The 25,020-nt window shown below is 50.4% G+C and overlaps 1 protein-coding gene across 1 annotated transcript in view; it reads right to left on the bottom strand.

Moving 5' to 3' along the window:
* Positions 1 to 11,318: 11,318 nt before the first annotated feature.
* Znf346 (zinc finger protein 346) overlaps positions 11,319 to 25,020 on the bottom strand; it is a 16,584-nt gene continuing 2,882 nt past the window's right edge. Inside the window, exons 3-8 of the mRNA XM_013015986.1 lie at positions 23,317 to 23,420; positions 22,246 to 22,338; positions 20,253 to 20,397; positions 14,801 to 14,986; positions 13,867 to 13,960; positions 11,319 to 11,684 (exon numbers count right to left, since the gene is read on the bottom strand). Of these exons, the coding sequence (XP_012871440.1) occupies positions 11,594 to 11,684; positions 13,867 to 13,960; positions 14,801 to 14,986; positions 20,253 to 20,397; positions 22,246 to 22,338; positions 23,317 to 23,420 (713 nt within the window). The 3' untranslated portion in view covers positions 11,319 to 11,593. The remainder of the gene's footprint in view (positions 11,685 to 13,866; positions 13,961 to 14,800; positions 14,987 to 20,252; positions 20,398 to 22,245; positions 22,339 to 23,316; positions 23,421 to 25,020) is intronic.

The raw sequence follows: 25,020 nt of genomic DNA, 5'->3' as shown, positions 1-25,020 counted from the left end.
GGAGGCCACGCCCCTCGCGGACCCACTTCACCCTGGGAGGCGCGGCCGCGGGGCCGCCCACCGCTCCCGAGGCGCTCACACAAACCACGCCCCTCGCGGACCCGCTTCACCCTGGGAGGCGTGGCCGCAGGCCGCCCACCGTCCCTGAGGCGCTCACACAAACCACGCCCCTCACGCGGAGGCCACGCCCCTCGAGGGCCCACTTCACCCTGGGAGGCGTGGCCGCGGGCCGCCCCCCGCCCCCGAGGCGCTCACACAAACCACGCCCCTCGCGCGGAGGCCACGCCCCTCGCGGGCCCACTTCACTCTGGGAGGCGTGGCCGCGGGTCGCCCACCGCCCCCGAGGCGCTCACACAAACCACGCCCACTGGGCGTGGCCACGTCCAGACATGGTCACGCCCCCTTATGAGCCAGCTTCACCCCGGGAGGCGTGGCTGCGGGACACCCACCTTTCCCCCAAGGCGCTCAAACCACGCCCATCGACTAGGCCACGCCCCACATCGTCCTTCTTGACCAGCTTTATCCTGCAGCGAGAACCCGGCCGCCCTCATCTCCACCCACCTGAAGCACAGCGTTTCGGGTCCAGCCCACCCCGGGGTTTTAGAAAGCTACCACGTACCCCGCTCAATCTACGGCGGAACCCCTCTTTTTTTCTGTGAGTGCTGGTCCTGGGGGGGGGTCTCATGCTCTGAAGGCAGGTGCTTCACCACTGGAGTCACAGCTCCACTACTGGCTTTTTGGTGGTTAATTCAAGGTGTCTCTTGGATTTGTCTTCCCTGGGCTGGCTTTGAACACAGCTCCTCAGATCTCAGCCTCTTGAGTAGCTAGGATTACAGGCGTGAGCTCCCAGCCCCCAGCCCCAGGCCCTGGCCAGGCTATCCTGGTACAGGGGCCAGAATTGTCATTTGCTCTCCCGAAACCCTTCAGAGTGTTATTTAAACTACCAATTGGGCTATATGAAGCACACCTTTGAGTTTTCAGTTTCTCATACCCACTTACACAGATAGATGGCTATATATATATATATGATGTCTGGTCCACATTCGTTTATAACAATTATCTTTCAGTAGTTGTACAAAAGGAGTTTCAATTCAACATGTCAGTTTATAAATACAAAGCTTCTTGATCAAAATCCCCCATACCCCCTCAAGTGCCTTGGTTCCATTTTCAGGGAATATTATGACTGTATTTGCCTACCCTTCCTCTCTCCATTCCAGCCCAGTGAAATTGTCATTCACCTATCCCTGGCTCCCCCCTGGTTCTTGGGCCTTTCACACATGTCTTCTGTCTTTCTGGAAGGCCATTCCCCTTCTAGTTCTAGTCAACTCATCTCAGCCAGGTTCCCCTTGGCAGGATGGAGACAGACCAAGAGCCAAGCAGTTTCCAGTGCAGACTACAAGGCCTGACCCTGGAGGATTTCACTCTGTCTTTGGCTGGGTAAATGACAATATGATTCTCCCAGGAGCTTCGTGCAAGCCTAGTGTCAGTGGCTCATGCCTGTAACCTTAGATTCTAAGGCTGAGATCTGAGGATCTCCTGTATGAGGCACCCAATGAACCACTAAAAACCTAGAGATGGAGGAATGGCTCAAATGGTGGAGTACCAGCCTTTTTTTTTTTTTTTTTTTGTCGGTCATGGGCTTGAACTCTGGGCCTGGGTGCTGTCCCTGAGCTCTTCACCCAAAGGGAACCCTCTACCACTTGAGCTACAGCGCTACTCCATTTTTCTAGTGGTTTATTGGAGATAGGAGTCTCACGGTCTTTCCTGCCTGGGCTGGCTTTGAACCACGATCCTCAGATCTCAGCCTCCTGAGTAGCTAGGATGACAAGCGTGAGCCACCAGTGCCCGGCTACCAGCCAGCCTTGAGTGAAAAAAGCTAAGGACAAGGTCCCAGATCGTGAGTTCAAGCATAAGAAAGGAGGAGGGGAGGAGGGGAAGGAAAAGGAAGCAGGATTCCTCACTTAATTTAAGCTTCAGAAAGGGAGGAACTGGGTTGGCAAATCCCAGCCTTATAGGAGTTCTCAGACCACGCCCCCCTCCATAACTCCACCCTACCTGGCTCGGGTTTGCCTTACCTGCATGCTCTTCTCTCCTGAGCTCCCAGATGACTGGATGAACTGGGGTAGCCGTCTCTGGTCTCCCTTAGGCTGAAAAATCAGAAGTGATTTTCACCTCTGGAGGGTGGAGATCCTGCCCAGAGCACACTCCTTTCCTACTCAACACTGCCCGCCCCCTCCCAGCACTGGAGCTGTAACCTAGGCCTAGGGTAAGTTACAGCCCCTCCTTTGCCATTGTTATGGTGAAGAACCTATCTCTACCGCCCAAGGACTTGTTTACATAACTAAAAGGTTCATTACAGCTCTGTGAATGTATGTGTGTGTGTGTAATTGTGTGTGATTGTATGTGTGTCTCCAGGGGCTTGAACTGGGCACTATCCTTTAGCATTTCTACTCAAGGTTAGTGTTCTACCACTTGAGCCACAGTTTAAGTTCTTCACCTCTGCCTTTTTACTGGTAAGTTGGTGATTAGAGTCTCAAGTCTGAAACTTCCTTGACCAACTGACTTTGACCCAGGATCCTCAGACCTCAGCCTCCTGAGGAACTAGCATTTACAGGCAGGTGTCACAATGCCCAACTATCTTTTTTTCTTGATTGAATTGAATGGGTCTCAGTGGTCCAGGCTGGCTTAGAACTCTTGGCACCACACCTCTCCCCAACTCTTTGTTTTCTAATTTTTTCCCTTTTCTTCCCAAACAAAAGAATGATCTCCTCCCCAAGATAAACTAGAAAATCACTAGTTAACTTTTCAAACGTGGTTTGTCCTAATCTTTCCTTCTAGGTCTGGCCTGGCTGTGGGCTCCCTTTACTAAACATGGTTGCTAGGGTGCTGAGTGAGGTGATAGAAAGAACTAGATCCCACATTATTGCTTTCATTCACATTCCAGGGTACTTCTTATTATATGTATGTATATACACACATATACATATAGTATACACACACACACATATATATATAATAATCCTCCATCATAATCCTCCCAGTCTCTAACTTGCTTTTTCTCCTTCCTTCCTTCCTTCCTTCCTTCCTTCCTTCCTTCCTTCCTTCCTTCCTTTCCTTCCTCCTTCTTTCCTTCCTTCCTCCTTCCTTCCTCTTCCTCCTTCCTTTTTCCTTCCCTCCCTCCTTCCTTCCTCCCTCTCTCACCTCTTTTATTGCTTTGTCATTCTTGGGACTTGAACTCAGGGCCTGGGCACTGTCCCTCAGCTCTTCAGCTCAAGGCGAGCGCCACTTCTGGTTTCCTGGTGGTTTATTGGAGATCAGAGTCTCATGGACTTTCCTGCCCGGGCTGGCTTTGAACCGCGATCCTCAGATCTCAGCCTCCTGAGTAGCTAGGATTACAGGCATGAGCCACCGGTGCCCGGCTTCCCACCTCTTCTTGACAAGTCGTCTCTATGCAGCCCTGGCTGATCTGGAACCCCTGATCCTCCTGCCTCAGCTTCTCCAATGCTGGGATTACAGGCATGTGTCACCTCACCCAGCTTGCCTACAACAATCTGACTTGTGACTTCTTGAGGAAGATTAAGTGTGGGGAGGAAGCGCGCTGTGGGGGTATAGCCAGTACTGATGGGGTGCCCAAGACCAAGGCTGAGGCAGGAGTTTACATCCTCTGGGTTTCCCAGTGCCCAGCTATTGAGAAGGGTCTCCTGAGGCCAGTTCCTCGCCTGCCCCACCTACCTGTGAGCACAGTTGTGGGGGGGGGGGGAGGGAGACAGACATTGCCTGGTGCCAGCGATGTTTCTCTTGGACTGCAGCCATGCCCAGGGAACACTGGGGCTCTGTGTGGAGGAGCTGCAGCTTGGAAAGCCCAGGCCCTGGCTGGGTGGTACTCTGGCTCCAATCCCACTTTCTGACCCAGCCCTGATGATGATGATGATCATGATGATGACCACGATCATGATGGTGATCATCATGATCCTCCTCCTCCTCTTCTCTTTCCTCTCTCTGTCATAACATTATTTTGGAGAATCTGGTGCAATGGTGCATTCCTGTAATCCCGGTTTTTGTTTCTCTCTCTCTCTCTGCTTGAACTCAGGGCCTTGCTACTAAGGCTGGTACTCTACCACTTGGGGGGGCTGCGCCTCTGTCTCCACTGCCTTGTCTGAGTTAACCCTTAGAGTCACATGCTAGTTATTTCTGCCTTAGCCCGTGTGAGAGAAGAGAGTCAGTAATTATAGCTCACTCCTGGGAGAAGAAAGTAGCGTTTCAGCGTGATATTTTGCCCAGCGTGGTGGCGCATGCCTGTAATCTTACTCAGGAGGCTGAAAGCTGAGGGACCCAGGTCAAAGCTAGCTTGAACCGAAAAGACCATGAGACTACCTAACCACCAAAAAGCCAGATATGGAGCTGTGGTTCAAGTGGTAGAGTGCCAGCCTGGAGTGAAAGAGCTGAGGGACAGCGCCCAGGTGCTGAGTTAATACCCTAGTATTGGTACAAGCACATGTACTCCCTCCTCTCCCCATACTGATATCTTTCTTTTGGGGGGACCAGACCTGGGGCTTGAACTGAAGGCCTGTCCCTGAACTTCTTTTGTTCAAGGTTAGCACTCCACCACTTGAGCTACAGTGTTACTTCCGGCTTTTTCTGTGTGTGTGGTACTGAGGAATCGAACCCAGGGCTTCATGCATGCTAGGCAAGCACTCTACCACTAAGCCACATTCCCAACCCCAATATTGATATCTTTTTTTTTTTTTTTGTCGGTCATGGATTTGAACTCTGGGCCTGGGCGCTGTCCCTCAGCTTTTCAGCTCAAGGCATTCCACCACTTGAACTACAGCACCACTTCTGGGTTTCTGGTGGTTATTTGGAGATAAGAGTCTCAAGGATTTTCCTGCCCGGGCTGGCTTTGAACCGTGATCCTCAGATCTCAGCCTCCTGAGTAGCTAGGATGACAGGCGTGAGCCACCAGCGCCCAGCTTCTATGAGAACCTTATCTCCAAGTAATCACCAAAAAGTCAGAAGTAGAGCTGTGGGTCAAAGTGGTAGAGCACTAGCCTTGTGCAAAATAGCTCAGGGATAGCACTTAGGCCCTGAGTTCAAGTCCCAAGATGACTATCATTACCAAGACCACTGAAGACAAAAAAATCAGGCTCATGGGTATGACTCACGTGGTAGAGGAAAAGAAGAAAAGAAAGAAAAGAACCAAAGGTCTGGATTCCAGACCTTCCTATGCAGCAAAGCCTTCTTTATGGATCTAGGAAGATTGAGGAGAGCTCAAGATGGGGTTCTTCAAGGAAAAGTCTATTTTAGGAAGTGAAGGAACAGATAAGACAGAATAACCTCTGGTTCTGTGAGCCTTTACTGACTGTATTATAGTAAATCATCCCTAAACTTAGTATTTCAATGTTTGTTTTTGTTTTGTCAGTTGTGGGACTTGAACTCAGAGCCAGGGTGCTGTCCCTGAGCCTCTTTGTGCTCAAGTCTAGCGCTCTATTGAGTCACAGAGCTGCTTCCATTTTTTTTTTTTTGGTCATGGGGTTTGAACTCTGGGCCTGGGCGCTGTCCCTGCACTCTTCAGCTCAAGGCGAGCGCTCTACTGCTTGAGCCACGGCGCCACTTCCAGTTTTCTAGTGGTTTATTGGAGATAAGAGTCTCACTGACATTCCTGCCCTAGCTGGCTTTGAACCAAGATCCTCAGATTTCAGCCTCCTGAGTAGCTAGGATGATAGATAGGCGTGAGCCATTGGTGCCTAATTATAGCTAGGACTATAGGCCTGAGTCATCAGCACCCAACTAGTATTTAAAATCTTATTCTCCACTCGCGCGCGTGTGTGTGTGTGTGTGTGTGTGTGGTCAGCCGTGGATCTTGAACTCTGGCCCTGGGCGCTGTCCCTCAGCTCTTCAAGGTAAGTGCTCCACCACTTGAGCCACAGTACCACTTCTGGTTTTCTGGTGCTTCATTGGAGAAAAGAGGCTGACAGCCTTTCCTGCCTGGGCTGGCTTTGAACCGCGATCCTCAGATCTCAGCCTCCTGAGTAGCTAGGATGACAGGTGTGAGCCATCAGTGCCCAGCTGGTCCCTTAGTTTTTGTGCTCAAGGCTGGTCTCTACAACTTAAGCCTCAGCTCCATTTCTATTTTGTTTTGCTTTTGGCTGGTTAAGTGGAGATAAGAGTTTCAGAAAATGTTCTACCTTGGCTGGCTTTGAACTGCAATTCTCAGATTTCAGCTTCATGAATAGCTAGGATGACAGATGTGTGAGCCACTGCCAAGACTCTTTTTTTTGCCGGTCATGGGGTCTGAACTCTGGGCCTGGGCGCTGTCCCTCAGCTCTTCAGCTCAAGGCTAGTGTTCTACCACTTGAGCCACAGCGCCACTTCTGGCTTTTTCTGCTTATGTGGTGCTGAGGAATCGAACCCAGGGCCTCATGCATGCAAGGCAAGCACTCTACCACTGAGCCACCTTCCCAGCCCCCTGCCAAGACTCTTCAGCCCTGGCCTTGGAAGTCTCACAGTATCATGTCTTTGCCTTCTCTGATCAAAGCCAGCCCTATGGCCAGGCTGGACCCTGAGGGCTGAGGAATGGAAGGTCCTTTCCAGACAGATGCAGTGCTTCACCAGAGCTCATTATTAAAGGCGAACGCTCTACCACTTGAGCCACAGCGCCACTTCCAGTTTTCTAGTGGTTTATTGGAGATAAGAGTCTCACGGACTTTCCTGCCCAGGCTGGCTTTGAACCTTGATCCTCAGATCTCAGTCTCCTGAGTAGCTAGGTTGACAGGCGTGAGCCACTGGTAACTGGCTGCAACCTGCTCCTTTGACCTTTCTAACTAGGAGAGGTATGTGGTTGGGTATGTGGCTCAGTGGTGGATACTTTGCCAACTATGCTGGGCTGGGAAGGTGGCTCAGTAGAGTGCTTGCTTGCCTTGCATGCATGAGGCCCTGGGTTCGATTCCTCTGCATCACATAAGCAGAAAAAGCCAGAAGTGGTGCTGTGGCTCAAGTGGTAGAGAGCTAGCCTTAGGCTGAAAAGCTGAGAGACAGCGCCCATGCCCAGAGTTCAGGCCCCAGGACCACCAACAACATAAAAGCTGGGCACAAAGGCTCATGTTTGTAATCCTGGTTACTCAAGAGGCTGAGATCTGAGGATCACCGTTTAAAGCTAGCTCAGGCAGGAAAGTCCTAGAAATTCTTTTTTTTTTTTGGGGTCCAGTCGTGGGGCCTGAACTCTGGGTCTGGGCGCTGTCCCTCAGCTCTTCAGCTCAAGGCTCGTGCCCTACCACTTGAGCCATAGCGCCACTTCCGGCTTTTTTCTTATGTGGTGCTGAGGAATCGAACCCGGGGCCTCGAGCATGCAAGGCAAGCGCTCTACCACTGAGCCACCTTCCCAACCCCAAGTCCTAGAAATTCTTATCTCCAATAAATAACCAGAAAAAACAAAGCTGGAAGTGGAGCTGTGGCTCAAATGGTAGAACACTCACCTTGAGCACAAAAGCTCAGCACGCAGGCCTGAGTTCAAGCCCCAGAACCAGCACTTGTGCGTGAGCATGTATGCACACGCATGCACGCGCTAACACGCAGACGTTCCCAAGCACCAGTGGCTCATGCCTGTAGATCTAACTGCTCAGGAGACTCAGATCTGAGGATCATGGTTTGAAGCCAGCCAGGACAGAAAAATCCCTGAGACTTTTCTTGCCAGTCAACCAACACAACACAGGAAGTGGAGGTGTGACTCAAATGGTACAGCACCAGCCTGGATTGAAAAAACAACCAAGAGAGAGTTTGAAGCTTCAAGTTCAAATGCAAGTAACCAGCTCTCCAAACGGAAGGTCCTAATTTCCCAGGTAAGTACTACAGCTTGCTCTGTGCAACCAGAAAATAAGACCCATGTTTCCCAAGGGCTGTCTGGGCTTAAGAAGAGAGAGAAAATGTCTGTGTCCCTCAAAGGAAAAGAATAAAAGGGCATAGAGTTTGCTGACAGGCCAACTGAATGTACAGCCCTCCAGGATGGTTCTGACAGAGCTTTCCTTAAGCAGCAGAGGATTCCAAGAATTCTGAGTTTGGGATCAAATCTCTGTGAGGCTCCCGGGTTCTGTAAAGCCGGTTAAGACTTTGCCCCAGGTTTACTCCCGTGAAATCAGGCCCTTTGCTGTTGCCTGGAGGGCCAAGTGAAGTATCAAACGCAGGGCCTTAGGAATTAAGTTCCCCTCTTGCTTTGGGCATTTATCCAATAGGAAATAGGAAAATCCTGAGGCTGCTCCATTTTGCCTGGCAACCAAGTGGCGTCTCCACCTAGTGGCCACCAGGTGGATTGCGCTTTGCTCCCAGGGTGAACAGCGAGCTGGATGCCTGGTGGTCTTTTTTTCCCTGTGTGTGTGTGTGTGCACGTATGTGTACGTGTGTACATTGTAGTAACTAGGGCTTGAACTCAGATCCTGGGTGCTGTCTCTGAGCTTTATCCCATTAAGGTTAACACTCTATCTCTTGAGCCACAGTTTCCCTTACAGATTTTTGGTAGTTAACAAGACTTTCCTGCCCAGGCTGGCTTTGAACTGCGATCCTCAGATCTCAGCCTCCTGAGTAGCTAGGATGACAGGCGTGAGCCACCGCGCCAGGCTCTGGAAAGTCCCCCTGCCCCCCCATTTTTGATACTAGTCCCTGCACTGGTGGGTCTGGGTGGGGTGGGAACAGTTCCTGGGAAGGACTTTCTTCTTTAATCCACTTTTGGGAAGAAACTGGGGTCTCCTCCAGCTTCATTTTCAACAATAAAGGACTTCAAACTACTGGGTGCCGGTGGCTCACGCCTGCCATCCTAGCTACTCAGGAGGCTGAGCTCTGAAGATCACAGTTCAAAGCCAGCCCAGAGCAGGAAAGTCACTGACACTCTTATCTCCAATCAGCCACAAAAAGCCAGAAATAGAGCTGTGGCACAAGTGGTAAGAGCCCTAGCCTTAAGTTAAAAAAAAACCCTCAGGGGTAGTGCCTAGGCCCTAAGATCAAGACCTAGGCCTGGCACCAAAAAAAAAAAAAAAAAAAAAGGAAAAAGAGAATAAAGGCTGTAGGTCACGAGGCTGTCAGCAATGTTCACATTACCACCGGGGACCCCTCATCTCGTACCTCATGGCTGCTGCGTGACTGTGCGCAGGGAAGAGACTGTAATTCTTTCCTTTTGCACCTAGGTCTGGGCTGAGAGCAGGATTCCAGTTCCATTCCTTTCTTCTCCCAGGGCTGAGTCCAGCCTCACTGCATTGATTCCTTCCCCTCCTGTCTCTTCCTGGTCACCAGCACAGCCCCATCATGCCAGGAAGACTCTGGCATACTGGTTGGTACGAAACTCCAGAGAATGGCAAGCTGAGACCTCACGCTTGGGCTGAGTGGAGTCATGTTCTAGAACCATTGACAGCAAGGGTTGGACGAAGGGCTCCTGAGGTCCTAACTCTTTCCCCCCCTTTTTTTCTTTTTTGGGTCTGGTCGTGGGGCTTGAACTCTGGGCCTGGGCGCTGTCCCTCAGCTCTTCAGCTCAAGGCTAGCGCTCTACCACTTGAGCCACAGCGCCACTTCCAGTTTTTTTCTTTTTGCTTATGTGGTGCTGAGGAATCGAACCCAGGGCCTCATGCATGCAAGGCAAGCACTCTACCACTGAGCCACCTTCCCAGCCCCCCGTTTTGTGTGTATGTGTGCTGGTACTGGAGCTTGAACTCAGGGCCTTGAGCTTTTGTGTAACTTTTTGGCTCAAGATTCTTGTTGCCTGAGCCACAGCTCCACTTCCATTGTATGTGTGTGTTGCTTGAGCCACAGCTCCACTTCCATTGTGTGTGTGCGCCTCAGTCCTGGGGCTTGGACTCCAGGGCCTGGGGACTGTCTCTGAGCTTTTACTTTGGCTGGTTGTAGGGCTTGAACTCAGGGTCTGGGTGCTGTTCTTGAAGCTTTTTTGCTCCAGACTAGGGCTCTACCACTTTGAACCGCAGCTCCATTTCTGGTGGCTAACTGGAGATAGGAGTCTCATGGACTTTTCTGCCCAGGCTGGCTTTGAACTGTGATCCTCAGACCTCAGCCTCCTGAGTGGCTAGGATGACAGGTGTAAACCACCAGCACCTGGCTCCCGGTTACTTCTGGGTCATGGAAAAGACACTTCCAAGAACAACCAGGTCTCTGATTATGTCCCGTGGGTGACTAGGCAGAAAAAGCCCTTGTGGGGAGGGAAGCAGGGAGGGCCTTGGGGCACTGCCCTTGTCTTGGCTTCCTGTCTCCTCCTTGTACCCTGCGGTCTGCCACACACCAGCAGAATGCCTCAAACACACACAGACCCTCCCAGGTCCACCTGTCTCCTACATTAAGCCCTGGAGGAGCGGCTGAGCGGTATGAAAGATAAATCAGATCCCACAGTGCAGGGTCCCAAGCTCCAAGGCTGCAGCACTGCAGGCCGGCTCGCGGAAAATTCTTTATTTGGACCATTCACTGACCAGGAAACAGAGCCTGAGTGTGCATGCACGCGCGCGCACATACACACACACTCACACCCATGCACGCACACAGGTGGCTCCCAGTCCTGGGAGGGGACGGGCATCGGGTGGAGGCCGCCATGGCAGCGGTGGGGCTTCTTTAACCCAATGGAGAGGCCTCGCACACAGCATGTCCTGCAATTTCCGCTCTAAAGCCACGGGGGGGGGGGGGGGGAACCCGCCATGTTCAGCCAAGTTCCAGGCCGTAACACAGAGGTGATCAGAGAAATCTGGGGTTTGGGGTGGGAGGAACACGCTTCCTCTCTGCGGAAGCGGGAGGCTACCCCAAGCTCCCAGGCTTCCCGGGGCTCCCTGACACTGGGGCTGCTGGTGGGGTGGAGGAGCAACCCCAGCAGCTGACCGGTAGGCTGCTGCCCAGGAGGGTGGACAGGTAGCAGTTAACCCTTGGGCCAGCAGGCATGTGGCAGAAGGGGAGGCCTGGGTTTTGGCCCTTCTGGGGGAGGAAGGCAGGGTCTTCGTGGGAGCCCCCTGTGACCTTCCAGGCAGAGGCTCCCGCTTATCCACCCCCGCCCCCCGCCCCGGCCCCCTGGCTGCTGCAGATCTTAGCACCATAGGGACTGTAGGGACAGGCTGCAGGGGTGAAGCCGCTATTAGGGGCAGAAACCTGCACCAGGCAAGGCTCAGGAAGGCCGGTGTGTGTTGGCGGGCAGGTGGATGTCACGCCAGCTCCAAGAGCACGCGTGACAACCCTTCTCCTCGGCTGCTGCCGGCCCCACCAAACCTCAAAGGCTCCACAGGCCAGGCCTGGTGCATGGGGACAGCTCTGTAGCTGCTGGGGCTGGCCCCAAAGCAGCCTAGAAGGAAAGACAGGTGTTGGGGGGGGCCCCAAGACACGTGGCTTAGAGGGGCAGGGGAAGGGCAGCCTCCACGCCGCCCCCAGCCCTTCCTCTCAACGCCCGGGCCTCTACTCTTGTGACCTCCTGGGCCCAAACCAAGGAGCGGACCCATCAGAAGCTCCCCGTCACCCGGCTCTGCCTTGCGCTCTGCCTGCTCATTTTCCAGGGCCTGCCACAGTGGCAGGAAGTTGGCTCCCGGTGGTCTCACGGGAGGGGGCAGGCCGAGGCTGGGCAGAAACACCTCTAGGCTTCCAGGGTGTCTTGGGAGTCCTTTGAGATGTGTTGCTTCTGTGCTGGAATCTGGCCCAAGGGCAATGGGGCTGTTTTTGGCGATCTGTAATTGGAGACAGCACAGGTTCAGCACGGGCCTGCAAAGGCAGCCTGCCTCAGTAATGGCGGCCTCCTAGTAAGCTAGAACAAGAAGCAAGATGCTTTCTGCACCTGACACGCCGCTAGGTGCTCATCCTCCATCACCCCGTTTTTGTTTTTCTGTTTTGGTCAGTCATGGGGCTTGAGCTCTGGGCCTGGGCGCTGTCCCTCCGCTCTTCAGCTCAAGGCCAGCGCTCTACCACTTAAGCCACAGCGCCACTTCCAGCCTTTTCTGTATATGTGGAATTGAACCCAGGACTTCATGCATGCTAGGCAAACACTGTACCACTAAGCCACTTTCCCAGCCCCTGGAGCTCTTACTTTTTTTTGGTCGGTCATGGGGCTTGAACTCGGGGCCTGGGCGCTGTCCCTCAGCTCTTCAGCTCAAGGCAAGCGCTCTACCACTTGAGCCACAGCGCCACTTCCGGTTTTCTGGTGGTTTATTGGAGATAGGAGTCTCACGGTCTCTCCTGCCTGGGCTGGATTTGAACCGAGATCCTTAGATCTCAGCCTCCTGAGTAGCTAGGATTACAGGCGTGAGCCACCAGCGCCCGGCTTGGAGCTCTTACTTTTGAAGGGAGGACCCAGGGTAATGTTGCTCTGGGGTCCTGCTGCAGCCTCGGCTCCCCAGACAGGGCCTGTTGCTGCTGAGTAAATACTGGCTAGAGAATGAACATTGATCTTTACAGGCAACCTGCTGGCTCTGGCCAGCTTCATAAACCCTCTGGCTCTTGTGCAGTCTGGAAGGTGTAGCCAGTGAGTTCCATTTGGTGGAGGCAGAGGAAATGAATGGGGCTGGGAATCAAATGGGTAGGAATTCTTGCTCTAAATCTAGGTAACTAGAGGACCCTGCTTTATTTTGGGGGGGTGGGAGGGGGTGTTGGTCATGGGGCTTGAACTCTGGGCCTGGGCGCTGTCTCTCAGCTACTCAGCTCAAGGTCAGCACTCTACAACTTGAGCCACAGAGCCAACTTCTGGCTTTTTTCTGCTTATGTGGTGCTGAGGAATCGAACGCAGGGCCTCACGCATGCAAGGCAAGCGCTCTACCACTGAGCCACCGTCCCAGCCCTCGGGCTAGTTTTGAACCTCAGTCCTTCAAGTTTAAGCTTCCTGAGTAGCTAGGATTACAAATGCGAGCCACCAGCTCAGGTTGGGGCTTTATCTTACACAAGTACAGGCTCAAAGAAGTCACTGGTCACTTGAGTCAGGGTCTTGTTATAGCTGCCCTCAAACTCCTGATCCTCTCTCAGCCTTTTCAGTATGGAGATTACAGGTGTGCACTACCACACAGGACCAATAGCCGCATTTTCAAGTCTGAGTAGTTTGCGGGCAGGACTCTGGCTGGCTCTAGGTTTCTACCGAAACTGTCTCCAGCCAAGTTGCAAGGGAGTTATGCCAAAATACTGTGCGAGCGCCAGGCTGGGCTGCTGGGGCTTAGCTAAAATTTGTACTTAAAATCAGCCCCCAGTGCTCTGCAAACTAAAGATACCTCCAAGGGAGGAAGAAGATCAGACAGTGTGGGAGGAGCAAACCCAGGCAGGGTAGACAGAGCCAAAGATATTTTTTACTCCAATGCGCTGTATTTTCACCATCTTTCCTTCGCTTGGCTCAATGAATAACATCCGCCAGGGCTGTTGCAAACATAACCCCAGCGAATCTGCCTGACATGTGACTTCCTGCTCACCTGGCCCTCCACCTGGCTGTCTCCATCAGAACAAGATGGTGAGGGGGAGGGGCTGGTGACTCCTGGGGGGGGGCATTCTCCCCAGTGGTGGATCAGCAACTGGAAGAATATGGCCTGATCTGGTTAGCGGCCTGTAGGGGGAGCGCTTGTCCCTCTACAAGGACCAGCTGGAGGTGAGATGGGGGGGAGGGGGCAAGGGAAGGAACAGCTTTCTGGAGTCAAACTGCTTAGGGACCAGGAAAGCCACAAAGGACACCATCCAAGCTTCTCTACTAAAACCTTCGGCCCAGCAGGTCCAAAGAGGAAAAAGAGAGGAGATACTTTTCCTGCTAACTGATTCAGCTGCTGACTGAGAGAGGCCACAGCATTCCTCTTAAACGGGCAACTCCCCCGGCTTTGTTCTGTCTCAGAAGCCCCAAGCTCCTGCCGCAGGCCCTGGCCGTTTCAAAGGCTGCTTACTCACTGGTTCTTGTGTTTGAAGCCGCTGACGTGAGCCTGGTACTGTTCGATGGAGTTCAGGACTATCTTACACGTCTTGCAGGGGTAGCCTTTCCCGGCTGAAACACATCAAATCCGGAGAGGGCGTCATCAGGCTGCTTTCCAGGCCTGAGAACTTGGGGGGTGAGGGGTGGGGAGGCATGGGGGGGCAGAGGTGGCTGCCTAGAATCCCAGACGCCTCCATGCTCTGCAATTCTGGGTCTGTACTTGTCCCCCAGGCCCAGTGAACCACCTGCCCGGCCTGTCATAGCAGTAATTCATGCACACACCTGTCAGGAAAATCAATCGATCTGTCCTTTTGGGGCTCAAAGACGGCCTGGCTCACTCCAGGGCTGTCCTGATGACCAGGTGGCCCTTTTCCAAATGGCTGGGCTGTGAGTGGAGCCAGGACAAGAGCCTGGCGTGCTGGCTCTGTCTGCACAGAACCAGGCTGATCCTCTCCCTCCCCTGACAGCTTTTCTGGACCCCAAACCAAGTGTGCAATCCTTCTCGGCTTTCGCTTATTGAAGTTCCCTGCCTGGTCTCTCTAGGCATCTGAGCTTGTGAAATCCTACTTTACTAGTTTTGTTGCTTGTGGGGCTTGAACTCTGGGCCTGGGTGCTGTCCCTCAGCTCTTTAGCTCCAGGCGAGCGCTCTACCACTTGAGCCACAGTGCCACTTCCAGCTTTTTCTGCTTAAGTGGGGCTGAGGAATCGAACCCAGGGCCTCATGCATGCGAGGCAAGCGCTCTACCACTGAGCCACCTTCCCAGCCCCAAGTGCTCTATCACTTTGAAGCCACAGCATCACTTCCTGCAAATCCTACTTTAGAAGACCCAAGGAGAAGCATGCACTTGGGCTGGTCCAAGGATTACTCTCCCCGACCCTTGCAGTTCAAAATCTGGGTGTGGGCCCCCTCACCTGTTAAGTCGGTGACGGCAGGGTCTGCCAGGCGCCCGTAGTGTGCCATGAGTTTGAGCTTGGTCTCCTGCTTCCTGTGTTTCTTGCCCACATAGTGTTGCTGAGCCATGGCGGGGTCGTTGAAGGTCGCGTGGCAGAGGCTGCAGAACTTGTCTGGGTCTATCATCTCTCTACTCTGGTGCAAAGCTAAGGTGGAGGCCACAAGTAAAGGATTTATAAGGCGTTTCGACAGAGCTGTGGCGAGAGAGTTCAAACAAACAATGAAGACCCAGAAGGCACCGGGCTTTTGAGTACACTGAAGAACACAGCAGGATGGCTACTTCATCACACAGGCAGATGAGGCCCTGCTACTGTCGGGCACACGCTACGATGCGTGAGTGGGGAAAGTGGACAGAGGGGGCGGGGGGAATCCAGAGAGCAGCTAACTCGTTCAACAGCGTTGGCTACTCTAGGTGGGGTCCTGCTTTCCTGGTTCCCCAGCCATGGAGTTGCTTAATTGTAACAGACCAGGCATGCATGCTAGTGGTCTTTTCAACCCTTAGGATTGTCCTGAAAGTTCAAAGACAGTGGGGCTTGAGCTCTGGGCCTGGGCGCTGTCCCTCAGCTCTTCAGCTCAAGGCGAGTGCTCTACCACTTGAGCCACACCGCCACTTCTGGCCTTTTCTGCTTAAGTGGTGCTGAGGAATCGAACCCAGGGCCTCATGCATGCGAGGCAAGCACACTACCACTGAGCCACTTTCCCAGCCTCAAGGTTGGGAATCATATTCCTGACTGCAGAGTGCCCCAGTTACAGAGCAGGGACCGATGCACTAGTGTAGACGCAGGGTCAGGCAGCCATATTGGATGTGCCTTTTAGGCTACATCGCAGGCAGAGTGAGGAAAAGCTAAGATTCCATTTATAGGGACACATTTGTTTGGGCCAGTCTTGGGGCTTGAACTCAGGGCCTGGCCACTGTCCCTGAGCTGCCTTTGCTCAAAGCTAGCACTCTACCACTTGAGCCACAGTGCCACTTCCAGCTTGTTTATGTGGTAGTTAAGGAATCGAACCCGGGGCTTCATGCATGCTAGGCAAGCGCTCTACCACTGAGCCAGTGTGTCCCAGCCCAGGGACACACTTTGTACATACATTTTACCCTGCTCTGGTCTTTAGAACTACTCCTATGAGGTATGTTATTGCTTTGGCATATGACAGAGAAAAATCAAGGGCCAGACAGGTCCAATGACTTGCTCAATAACAGCGGGGAGCAGACAGGAAGGCTAAGGCGCATGCGTTCACCTTCAGAGGACACCTGACTACTCCAGGGAGTCAGCTGACCGCTAGAGCCTAGTCTGGGCAAGTGCAGATCCCAATGCTGAATGTTGCTGCCGCTGCCATCTTACATGGATTACATGACTTGTAAAGGAGTCCATGTGGCTGGTGCGGTGTTAATACAGCCACACTAATAGAAATGAGGGACCTGGAGCCCCCATGGGTGGTGGAGGAGGGGAGGGGCTCCAAAGCACTCCCAGAGGGATGGGATGGCTTAGATATTCTGTCGCCTATAGACTACTTCCACTGGGGACATTTTGAGGGTTTCACCAGCTAGCTGGAACCCGCTGCCTGGAACCTGCTAGCTTTCCCCGCAGTTTTTCCTTTACAGAAATCTTAATGTCCCTTGCCGGGCGCTGGTGGCTCACGCCTGTCATCCTAGCTACTCAGGAGGCTGAGATCTGAGGATCGCGGTTCAAATCCAGCCCGGGCAGGAGAGACCTTGAGACTCCTATCTCCAATAAACCACCAGAAAACTGGAAGTGGCGCTGTGGCTCAAGTGGTAGAGCGCTCGCCTTGAGCTGAAGAGCTGAGGGACAGCGCCCAGGCCCAGAGTTCAAGCCCCACGACCGACAAAAAAAAAAAAAAGAAAAGAAGTCTTAATGTCCCTGGCCATTGATCTTTGCTTCAGCCAGTTTCAAAAGTAAAGTACATGGGGTAGAATATTCTACAAGAAAATATTTAGTTCGTAATGTATAAAAGGGGGGGGGGAAGAGCAAGGATAAAGCAAGTTGTTTCTTATATCCTCAATCTCATTAAAAAACATGGAAAAAAAGATCAAAGGCATAAAGAATAAAAGGTATTTTACGATTTTTTTCTACATTAAAAAAAATGCTGGTATCGGGGCTTGAACTCAGGGCCTGGAGAGTTGTCCCTGAGCTCTTTTGCTCAAGGCTACTGCTGGAGGTAAGTCTTGAGTAGCTAGGATTATAAGCATGAGCTACAGCACTTGACCTGAAGGCAGATTTTTGACATCAGAGAGATAAATAATGATGTGTATGTATGTATATATATGTATGTATATATGTATGTATGTATGTATATACTGCCTTGGCGTGCTGGGATCACAGGAGTGAGTCCAGCTAAGGTCATTCTTTAAAACATACGGAAGGAAAGCACCAGAGGTGAATGGTTAAGGGAAGCTGGAGTGGACATCCACAAAAAAATCAGAACTGTTGTTTTTCTCTCAAGAAATACCCTGAAATATGGAAAGAATGTTCTAGGGATGTGACCTATAGGAGTCTTTATTATACAAGAAAAGGGGAGGACTGAAAGGTTCAACACTAGAGGAATGCTTACATGTAGCATGATACATGTAGTCACTAAACCTGTTTACAAAAGTTTTCACTAACATGGGTAAATGTGTCATATTAAATAAAACATATGTAACAGGTAATAGTATATATAATACGGCCATGCCACAGTTAATAGACCCTGCAATCTATACATCTATCTATCTATCTATCTATCTACATACACACACATATGTATGTACATATGTCCTGGCATATTGAAATGTCATCCCCCTATTAACGATGCTTCTCTTTCTCTCTCTATTTTTTTTTTTTTTGCCAGTCTTCAGGCTTGAACTCAGGGCGAGGAGCTGTCCCTGAGCTTTTGTGCTCAAGGCTATAGTGCTCTACTACTTGAGCCACAACTCCATTTCTGGCTTTTTATGGTTAATTGTAGATATGAGTCTCATGGACTTTCCTGCCTGGGCTGGCTCTCAACTGTGATCCTCAGATCTCAGCTTCCTGAGTAGCTAGGTGTGAGCCACTGGTACCTGACTAACAGTACTTCTCTTGATGGTAGGATCTGGGTGATATTTTGCTTTCTTTTTTATACGTTGAAGTGTAATTATTCATGATGAATGTATTATTTTATAAAAACAGTATTTAACATCCTACATTTATATGTACACACACACACAGAGTCAACTTAGAGATATGTAGAACAAACAAACAGATATACATGCATAAACATAACAAAAGATTATAGGAGGAACAATTTTTCATGGATCTCTTAGAATCACAAAATTATGATAGTTTTTCTTTCCATCTATTTATATTCTCTCTATATATTTGCCCTACAACTGGGGGCCTGGGCACTGTCTCTGAGCTCAAGGCTAGTGCTCTACTACTTTGAGCCCCAGCACCACTTCTGGTTTATTGGTGGTTAATTAGAGGTAAGAGTCTCACAGACTTTTTTGCTCAGGGTGTCTATGAACTTCAGTCCTCAGATCTCAGCCTCTTGAGTAGCTGGGATTACAGGCGTAAGCCACCAGCACCCAGCTCTTCTCTTTATTTTCTATAACATGCTACATTACTTTCAATTAGACACATTGAATTTCAGAAACAGTTATAAACTTGTGAAATAACATGGCATGGCATTTCATGCCATGAAATATCCAATAAAAGCAAAAGCAGGGTGAGGGGTTCTGAGTGCACCATGAAAACAGCTATGTAAATATATAAACACATAGCTGTATGTAGCAAAGGTTGAAAGCAATTATGGAGAATACTCTGTTTAGTATGGAAGTTTTAGGATCGGATATGTTCGAGAATTTCCTCAGTTGTGGAAAGACAAGCCTAAGGCCTAACAAAGTCCAATCCTTAAGCTAATTTCCCTTGGCTTTTTACTTAAGCATTATGGTACGGGGTTGGTACCAATGCTGACTTGAAACAAAGTCATTCAGTACTCGTCTAAGTTAACGATGACTTGATCATAAGCAAGACTAATGGACGTGCTGTAGGTGGTGGTCAATGATTGCCATTTGAGGGAACTCCACTCGCTAATTTAATGGTGACAATAATGTGAATAATCACAATAAATAATGGCAATAATAATGCCTGCCATTTAGTGAGTATCTATTATGCCCTGGGTGTTTAATAATTATGGTAGCCTCACCATCTACAGATTAACAGTAAAATTAAAATTAACATTTTACAGGAAACTCAGACACGAAAGTCATACAAATGGTAAATAACAGGATCAGGACTGAAGTCTGGTCCACAGTGACTTCAAAGTCTCTGTCTGATTGTTTCAGAGTATGAATAACTACATTTGGGTGTGCTAAGTGAGGATGTAATTATGAATAGATTTTCTACCCTATCTTCAAAGTCTTCTAAAATAGGGCTGTCTTGTTTTTGAAATACGGTAACACAGAAGGATCAGAAGGACTACAAACTGTGTAGTCTACTTCTTGGTCTAAAATGGAGAAGCAAAAAAAAAAAAATCACCAAGGGGGAAAAAAAAAATTAAAAAAGGGAACTGAAGATCAAAGAACCTGCAGTCTTGACTAATTGTGGTGAGCGGAGGTTAACAACCCCAGCAAGGCAGGAGTGAGGCGGATGAAAGCGAGGGCTGGGCTGGGCGGTGGAGAGATAAAGCAGCCACCGCGCCGAGCGTGAACTCGGGCAGCTGCAAGCAGCTGGCTGGGCACTCCAAGCGCCACTCAAGTAATTCTGCTTTGAAAGTCAAGTCCCTGTCTTGAGAACAGGCAGCTTTTTGAGGATTAAAGCGAGCAGGACATAACCTGAGCCTGGGCAAAGGACAGGGATTTCGCTTTCAACTTGGAACACACACTAATAAGAGCAGGTGGCTGGCGGGAGGGAAACACGAGGCAGGAGAGGGAGAATGGATGGATGCCCACAGCGAGCGCAGGCGGGAGGACTCTGGCATTCCTGTGTTCTAATTACTGGTCGGGATAAGAGCTCAAGGGCGGAAGATTTTAGTGAGAAAAACTGAAGGGAAGGGAGGGGGGGGGACAACTTTGAGGCCACATTTCCAAGGTGCTGGCCCAGGGGCTTGAACTTGGGGCCTGGGCGCTGTCCCTCAGCCTTTTTCACTCAAGGCTGTAGCTCTCTCCCTTGAGCCACAGCTCCACTTCCGGTTTTCTGGTGGTTAACTGGAGCTAAGAGTCTCCTGGATTTCCTGCCTGGGCTGGCTTTGATCCTCAGATCTCAGCCTCCTGAGTAGCTAGGGTTCCAGGCGCGAGCCACCGGTGCCCAGCCTACTCAAGATACTTGTAACGGGCTCTACCTCTCCACATGTGTGGCCCCAGTGACATCTTGGGGAGCTATGGCAGCACAGCCCTGAGGACAGGAGGGGTCCCAATAGAGCACTACTCAGGAAAACCAGTACCTTCCACCTTAGTGGATTGCTGCTTCAGCTTTAAGTTCTTTGCGTGGGTCTTCCCCAGGTAGTGCGACTGGGCCACAACAGGGGAGGAAAAGGTCATGTTACAGATGGGGCAGCACTGGTTCTTGTCTTTGCTTCTGCTGCTCTTCTGGTTGGGAGAGAGAACACAGGTCTGGTCATGCCACGGCTGGCCGGAAAGTCTTCAATGATTCCCCCGCTGCCCAGAGCCTAATGGGCATCTGAAACCCCTGTACACGTTATAACCCCCAACCTACCTTTCTGCATTTTTCTCTAGCTACTTTCTGCCACGATCTACTTCATACTCCCGCTACTACCTATCATCTTCCTTGCTTTTCTTGGTTCATTCTAGAAGGTTCTGCCTTCCTTTCCTGCCTAGCATTATGTCCACTTAATCTTTGAAGGCCCAGTTTAACTATGAGCTGTTCATCTGGGAAACTTTTTTTTTTCTTTTACTGTTGGTCATGGGGCTTTGAACTCAGGGCCTAGGTGCTGTCCCTGAGCTTTTCCCCCCTCAGAGTTAGTGCTCTACCACTTTAAGCCACAGCTCTACTTCTAGTTTTCTGGTGGTTCATTGGAGATGAGAGTCTCAGGACTTTCCTGCCCTGGCTGGCTTCGAACTATGATCCTCAGATCTCAGCCTCCTGAGTAGCTAGGATGACAGGCGGGAGCTACCAGCACCTAGCTGGGAAACTCTTATTTGAAAAAAAAAAATTAATTCAGCAAAGAATTATCAAGCCCCTTTCTGTATTCTGGGAAGAGTTAATCTGGTACTCCTCCCCGACCTCAGGCATACCTACTGTTACTATAAACAGTATCTCGCAGTGCGGGCTGGGAGCGCCAGTGCAGGTTTGGATGTGCACTGTTTAGCTCATCTGTTTCCCAGCCCTCCTGCCCTCGGGAGCTGGCCATGCGGTAGACACGGAAGGTTTTTGGTTTTTTCAAAACTGGCTTCAAACTGCAGTCTTCAGATCTCAGTCTCCTGAGTAGCTGGGATTACAGGTGTGCACCAGTGGCACCTGGCTGGCTTGGGCGCTTTTGACATTCTGGGCCTGGCGGTTTTTAGTAGGTGGCTGGTGCTGTGATCTGAGTGGAGCTACTTAGCCACCCCAAGAGCTGAAGGAACTGACGTACAAGAAGGAGAGGTGACTTCAGAGTACTGTAGTGTTGCTTCTGTGTCCCTGATTGCTACGTCATACTAAGAGTAGCGAGGGATGAGTCCAGTAAACTTCTAAAAGGGACAGGAACAGCTTTTCTATGCAACAGTACAAAAGGAACCAACAGCTTGTGGAGTACACTCTTATATATAGAGCATGGACTGGGAACTGGAATTTTACTTCACAATACCTTAAGAGGTAGGAATCATGTCTGTCTGTCTGTCTGTCCATCCATCTATCTCTAATGCCTGTACTGGGGCCTGAACTCAGAGACTGGGTGCTGTCCCTTAGCTTTTTCACTTAAGGCTAGGATTCTATCACCTGAGCCACTGCTCCACTCCTGGATTTTTTGGTAGTTAATTGGCGATCGTCTCATAGACACCAAAGGGACATATATTTACTGCCATTATCTCTCAATGAGAGGGGGCATTTGCTTTCTTTGCCTAGTCAAAATATTCGGGTGCTGAAAGTTCTTTTTTCCAGGGCTCTCAAGAAGGAGGCAGGCAGCTTCTCCTACTTTCTCTTGGGCAGCTCCTCATCCAGTTCCAACAAACCACTGGGTGGGAATGTCTAACAATGCATCATTTACTAGAGTTCCCAAAACCGAGTGCCAGGCTCTGTCCGGTGCTTTCGTGTAAACCTCTCATTTTTAGTAAGCATAGGCCTTGAAAAGGGAGCTAGCTCAGAGGAGTAGTATGATCTGCTCAAGTTACACAGCAAGGCAGGAGCTGCAGTCTGACTGGGCGCCCACGTTCTCTCGCCACACCAACCTGTGTGCCGGGTTCACCAGGAAGCGAGCGGTCTCAACGTGGCCGTATTACCTGATCTGAGTCTAGCCTCTTCGTTTCCCCTTTTAATGTCTCCATTCCATGGATTGCTAGGTATCTCTTCACTTTGTTGGCATGTTTTTTGCTCTGCAAGAACCCAGGAAAAAGATCAAAGATAGCCAAATGCCATTCCTTCTTCTTCTTTGTGGTACTAGGCTTGAATCAAGGTTTGGTTTGGTGTTTGCTAGGCAAGTGCTCTATCACTTGAGCTACACCCTTAGCCCCCAAATGCACTCAGAGATGCTAGATTTTTTTTTTCCCCTCCTGGTGTTAGGGATCGAACCCAGGGCCTTAGGTATTTCAGGCAAGTGCTCTACCATGAGCTTACTTTAGCTCTTAAAAACACTAGATTCAGCTGGGCGCCAGTGGTTCATGCCTGTAATCCTAGCTACTCAGGAGGCTGAGATCTGAGGATCGTGGTTCAACGCCAGCCTGGACAGGAAAGTCTTTGAGACTCTTATCTCCAATAAACCGCTCAGAAAACTGCAAGTGGCGCTGTGGCTCACATGATAGAGCGCTTGCTTGCCTTGAGCTGAAGAGCTGAGGGACAGCACCCAGGCCCAGAGTTGAAGACCCACAACTGACAAAAAAAAACCCAAACCCTAAACACTAGACTCATCCTCACAAAAACTTTTGAGGAGGAAAAGGTAAAGGAGAAAGCACAGTACTGAGTTTCTACTCTGCAAGGTGCTTTACTTGTTACTAAACTGAATCTTCACAACCACTGACGAGAAAACAACCATTCTCTCCTTATATGTGAGCAAACCGAGTCTGAAGATGGTGACGTTTCCTGCCCACAAGGAAGAGCAGAATTGTGATTCAAACTGAGGTCTATTTAAAACTAAAGCTCATACGTCCTTGTGTACCGAGCTGTGGGCGGAGATACGCATAGTGATGATTCTGATTTGGATGGGAGATGGGAGAGAGATTAAGCCAACTTTGTTCAAGGCACAAGCCAACATGCATGAAGGCAGGGTCTGCTGGTGTCACCGTGCAAGCCAGGGAGCAGTACAGGCTGGTACGGGGTCTGAGCGGTACGGTAGTGCCGAAGGCAGCAAGGCATACCTGGTAGTGTGCCAGCTTCTGGGACTCGGAGATCAGCATGGCGCAGCAGACCTTACACTGTGTGTTGGTGAAGAGACACTGGTTCTTCTGGATCATGTGCTCCACTAGAGGGCAGAAGAGAACACCAGAGTTGGCAACAGCAACCTCAGCAGTGCGGTCTTACTTCAAAGGCAGGTACTGAATTAACAGAACAAAACCTTTGAACACACTAGAAAAGGTATTTTTAAACCAGGTACCAGGGGCTCAAACCTGTAATCCTAACAATTCAGGAGGCTGAGCTTTTGAGGATCGTGGTTCAAAGCCAGTCTGGGCAGGAAAGGCCGTGAAACTCTGATCTGTAACAAAATGCTCAGTCAGAGCCAGAAGTGGTGCTGTGGCTCAATTGCTAACCTTGAACAAAAGCAGCTCAAGATTAGTGCCTAGGCCCCAAGTTCAAGCCCCAGGACTGGCACGTGCGTGCCCCGCCACCACACAAAGGTATTTTTTTTTGGGGGGGGGTCTGGTCGTGGGGCCTAAACTCTGGACCTACGTGCTGTCCCTCAGCTCTTCAGCTCAAGGCTAGTGCTCTGCCACTTGAGCCACAGTGCCACTTCCGGCTTTTTTCTTTTTGCTTATGTGGTGCTGAGGAATTGAACCCAGGGCCTTATGCATGCAAGGCAAGTGCTCTACCACTGAGCTACCTTCCCAGTCCCACATAAAGATATTTTATAGCTGTCAACAGTGAAGCTACCTGAATCTGAGAGGCTTGTGCTAATACTGGAGATTGAATGCAGGTCCTGAGCTCTGTTGCTCAAGGCTAGTGCTCTACCACTTAAACTACTCCTCATTTTTAGCTTTTTATTTGTTGATTGGAGATGAGTCTCACAGGCTTTTCTGCCCAGGCTAGCTTTGAAACTCCATCCTCAAATCTGTCTTCTGAGTAGCTAGGATTACAGATGGGAGCCACTGGTGCGACCCTGTTTTTTTTTTATTGTTGTTGGTTATGAGGCTTGAACTCAGGGTCTGGGTGCTGCCTGAGCTTTTTTGCTCAAGGCTAGTGCTCTACCACTTTGAAGAGCTACTTCTGGTTAACTGGAGATGAGGGTCTCACAGACTGTCCTGCCTAGGCTGGCTTTGAACTATGATCCTCAGATCCCAGCCTCCTGAGTAGCTAGGATGACAGACATGAACCACCAGCCCCAGGGCTCATAGGGATTTTTGTCCCACTTTTTTTCTTATCATTATTCCCTAAACAATATCGCATAACACCTGCTATCTTAGCATTTACATTATGATAGGTATTACAGGTAAAGTAGAAATAATCCGTTAGTTCCTTGTCACTGCATGTAAGGGACTTGAGCCTCTGTGAATTTGGGTACACCAAGAAAGTGGTGGATATAGCATCCAGTCTTGGAACTAGCCCCTCTGCATAGTGAGACACTTGTATTCTTTTTTTTTTTTTTTTGCCAGTTCTAGGGCTTAAACTCTGGGCCTCAGCACTCTGAGCTTCTTCTGCTCAAGGCCAGTGCTTTACTACTTGAGCCACAGCATCACTTCTTTTTCTGGCAGTTTATTGGAGATAAGAGTCTCATGGACTTTCTTGCCTGGGCTGGCTTCAGACCATGATCCTCAGATCTCAGCCTCCTGAGTAACTAGATTACAAGTGTGAGCCACTGGTACTTCAAATGTTTTTATTTCTTCTTGAATAATTTTTTTTTTTTTTTT

The sequence above is a fragment of the Dipodomys ordii genome, unplaced genomic scaffold (assembly GCF_000151885.1).
Source record: "Dipodomys ordii isolate 6190 unplaced genomic scaffold, Dord_2.0 Scaffold29, whole genome shotgun sequence".
Lineage (NCBI taxonomy): Eukaryota > Metazoa > Chordata > Mammalia > Rodentia > Heteromyidae > Dipodomys > Dipodomys ordii.
The sequence above is the reverse complement of the archived record's forward strand: the minus strand, read 5'-3'. Positions and strand labels throughout refer to the sequence as shown.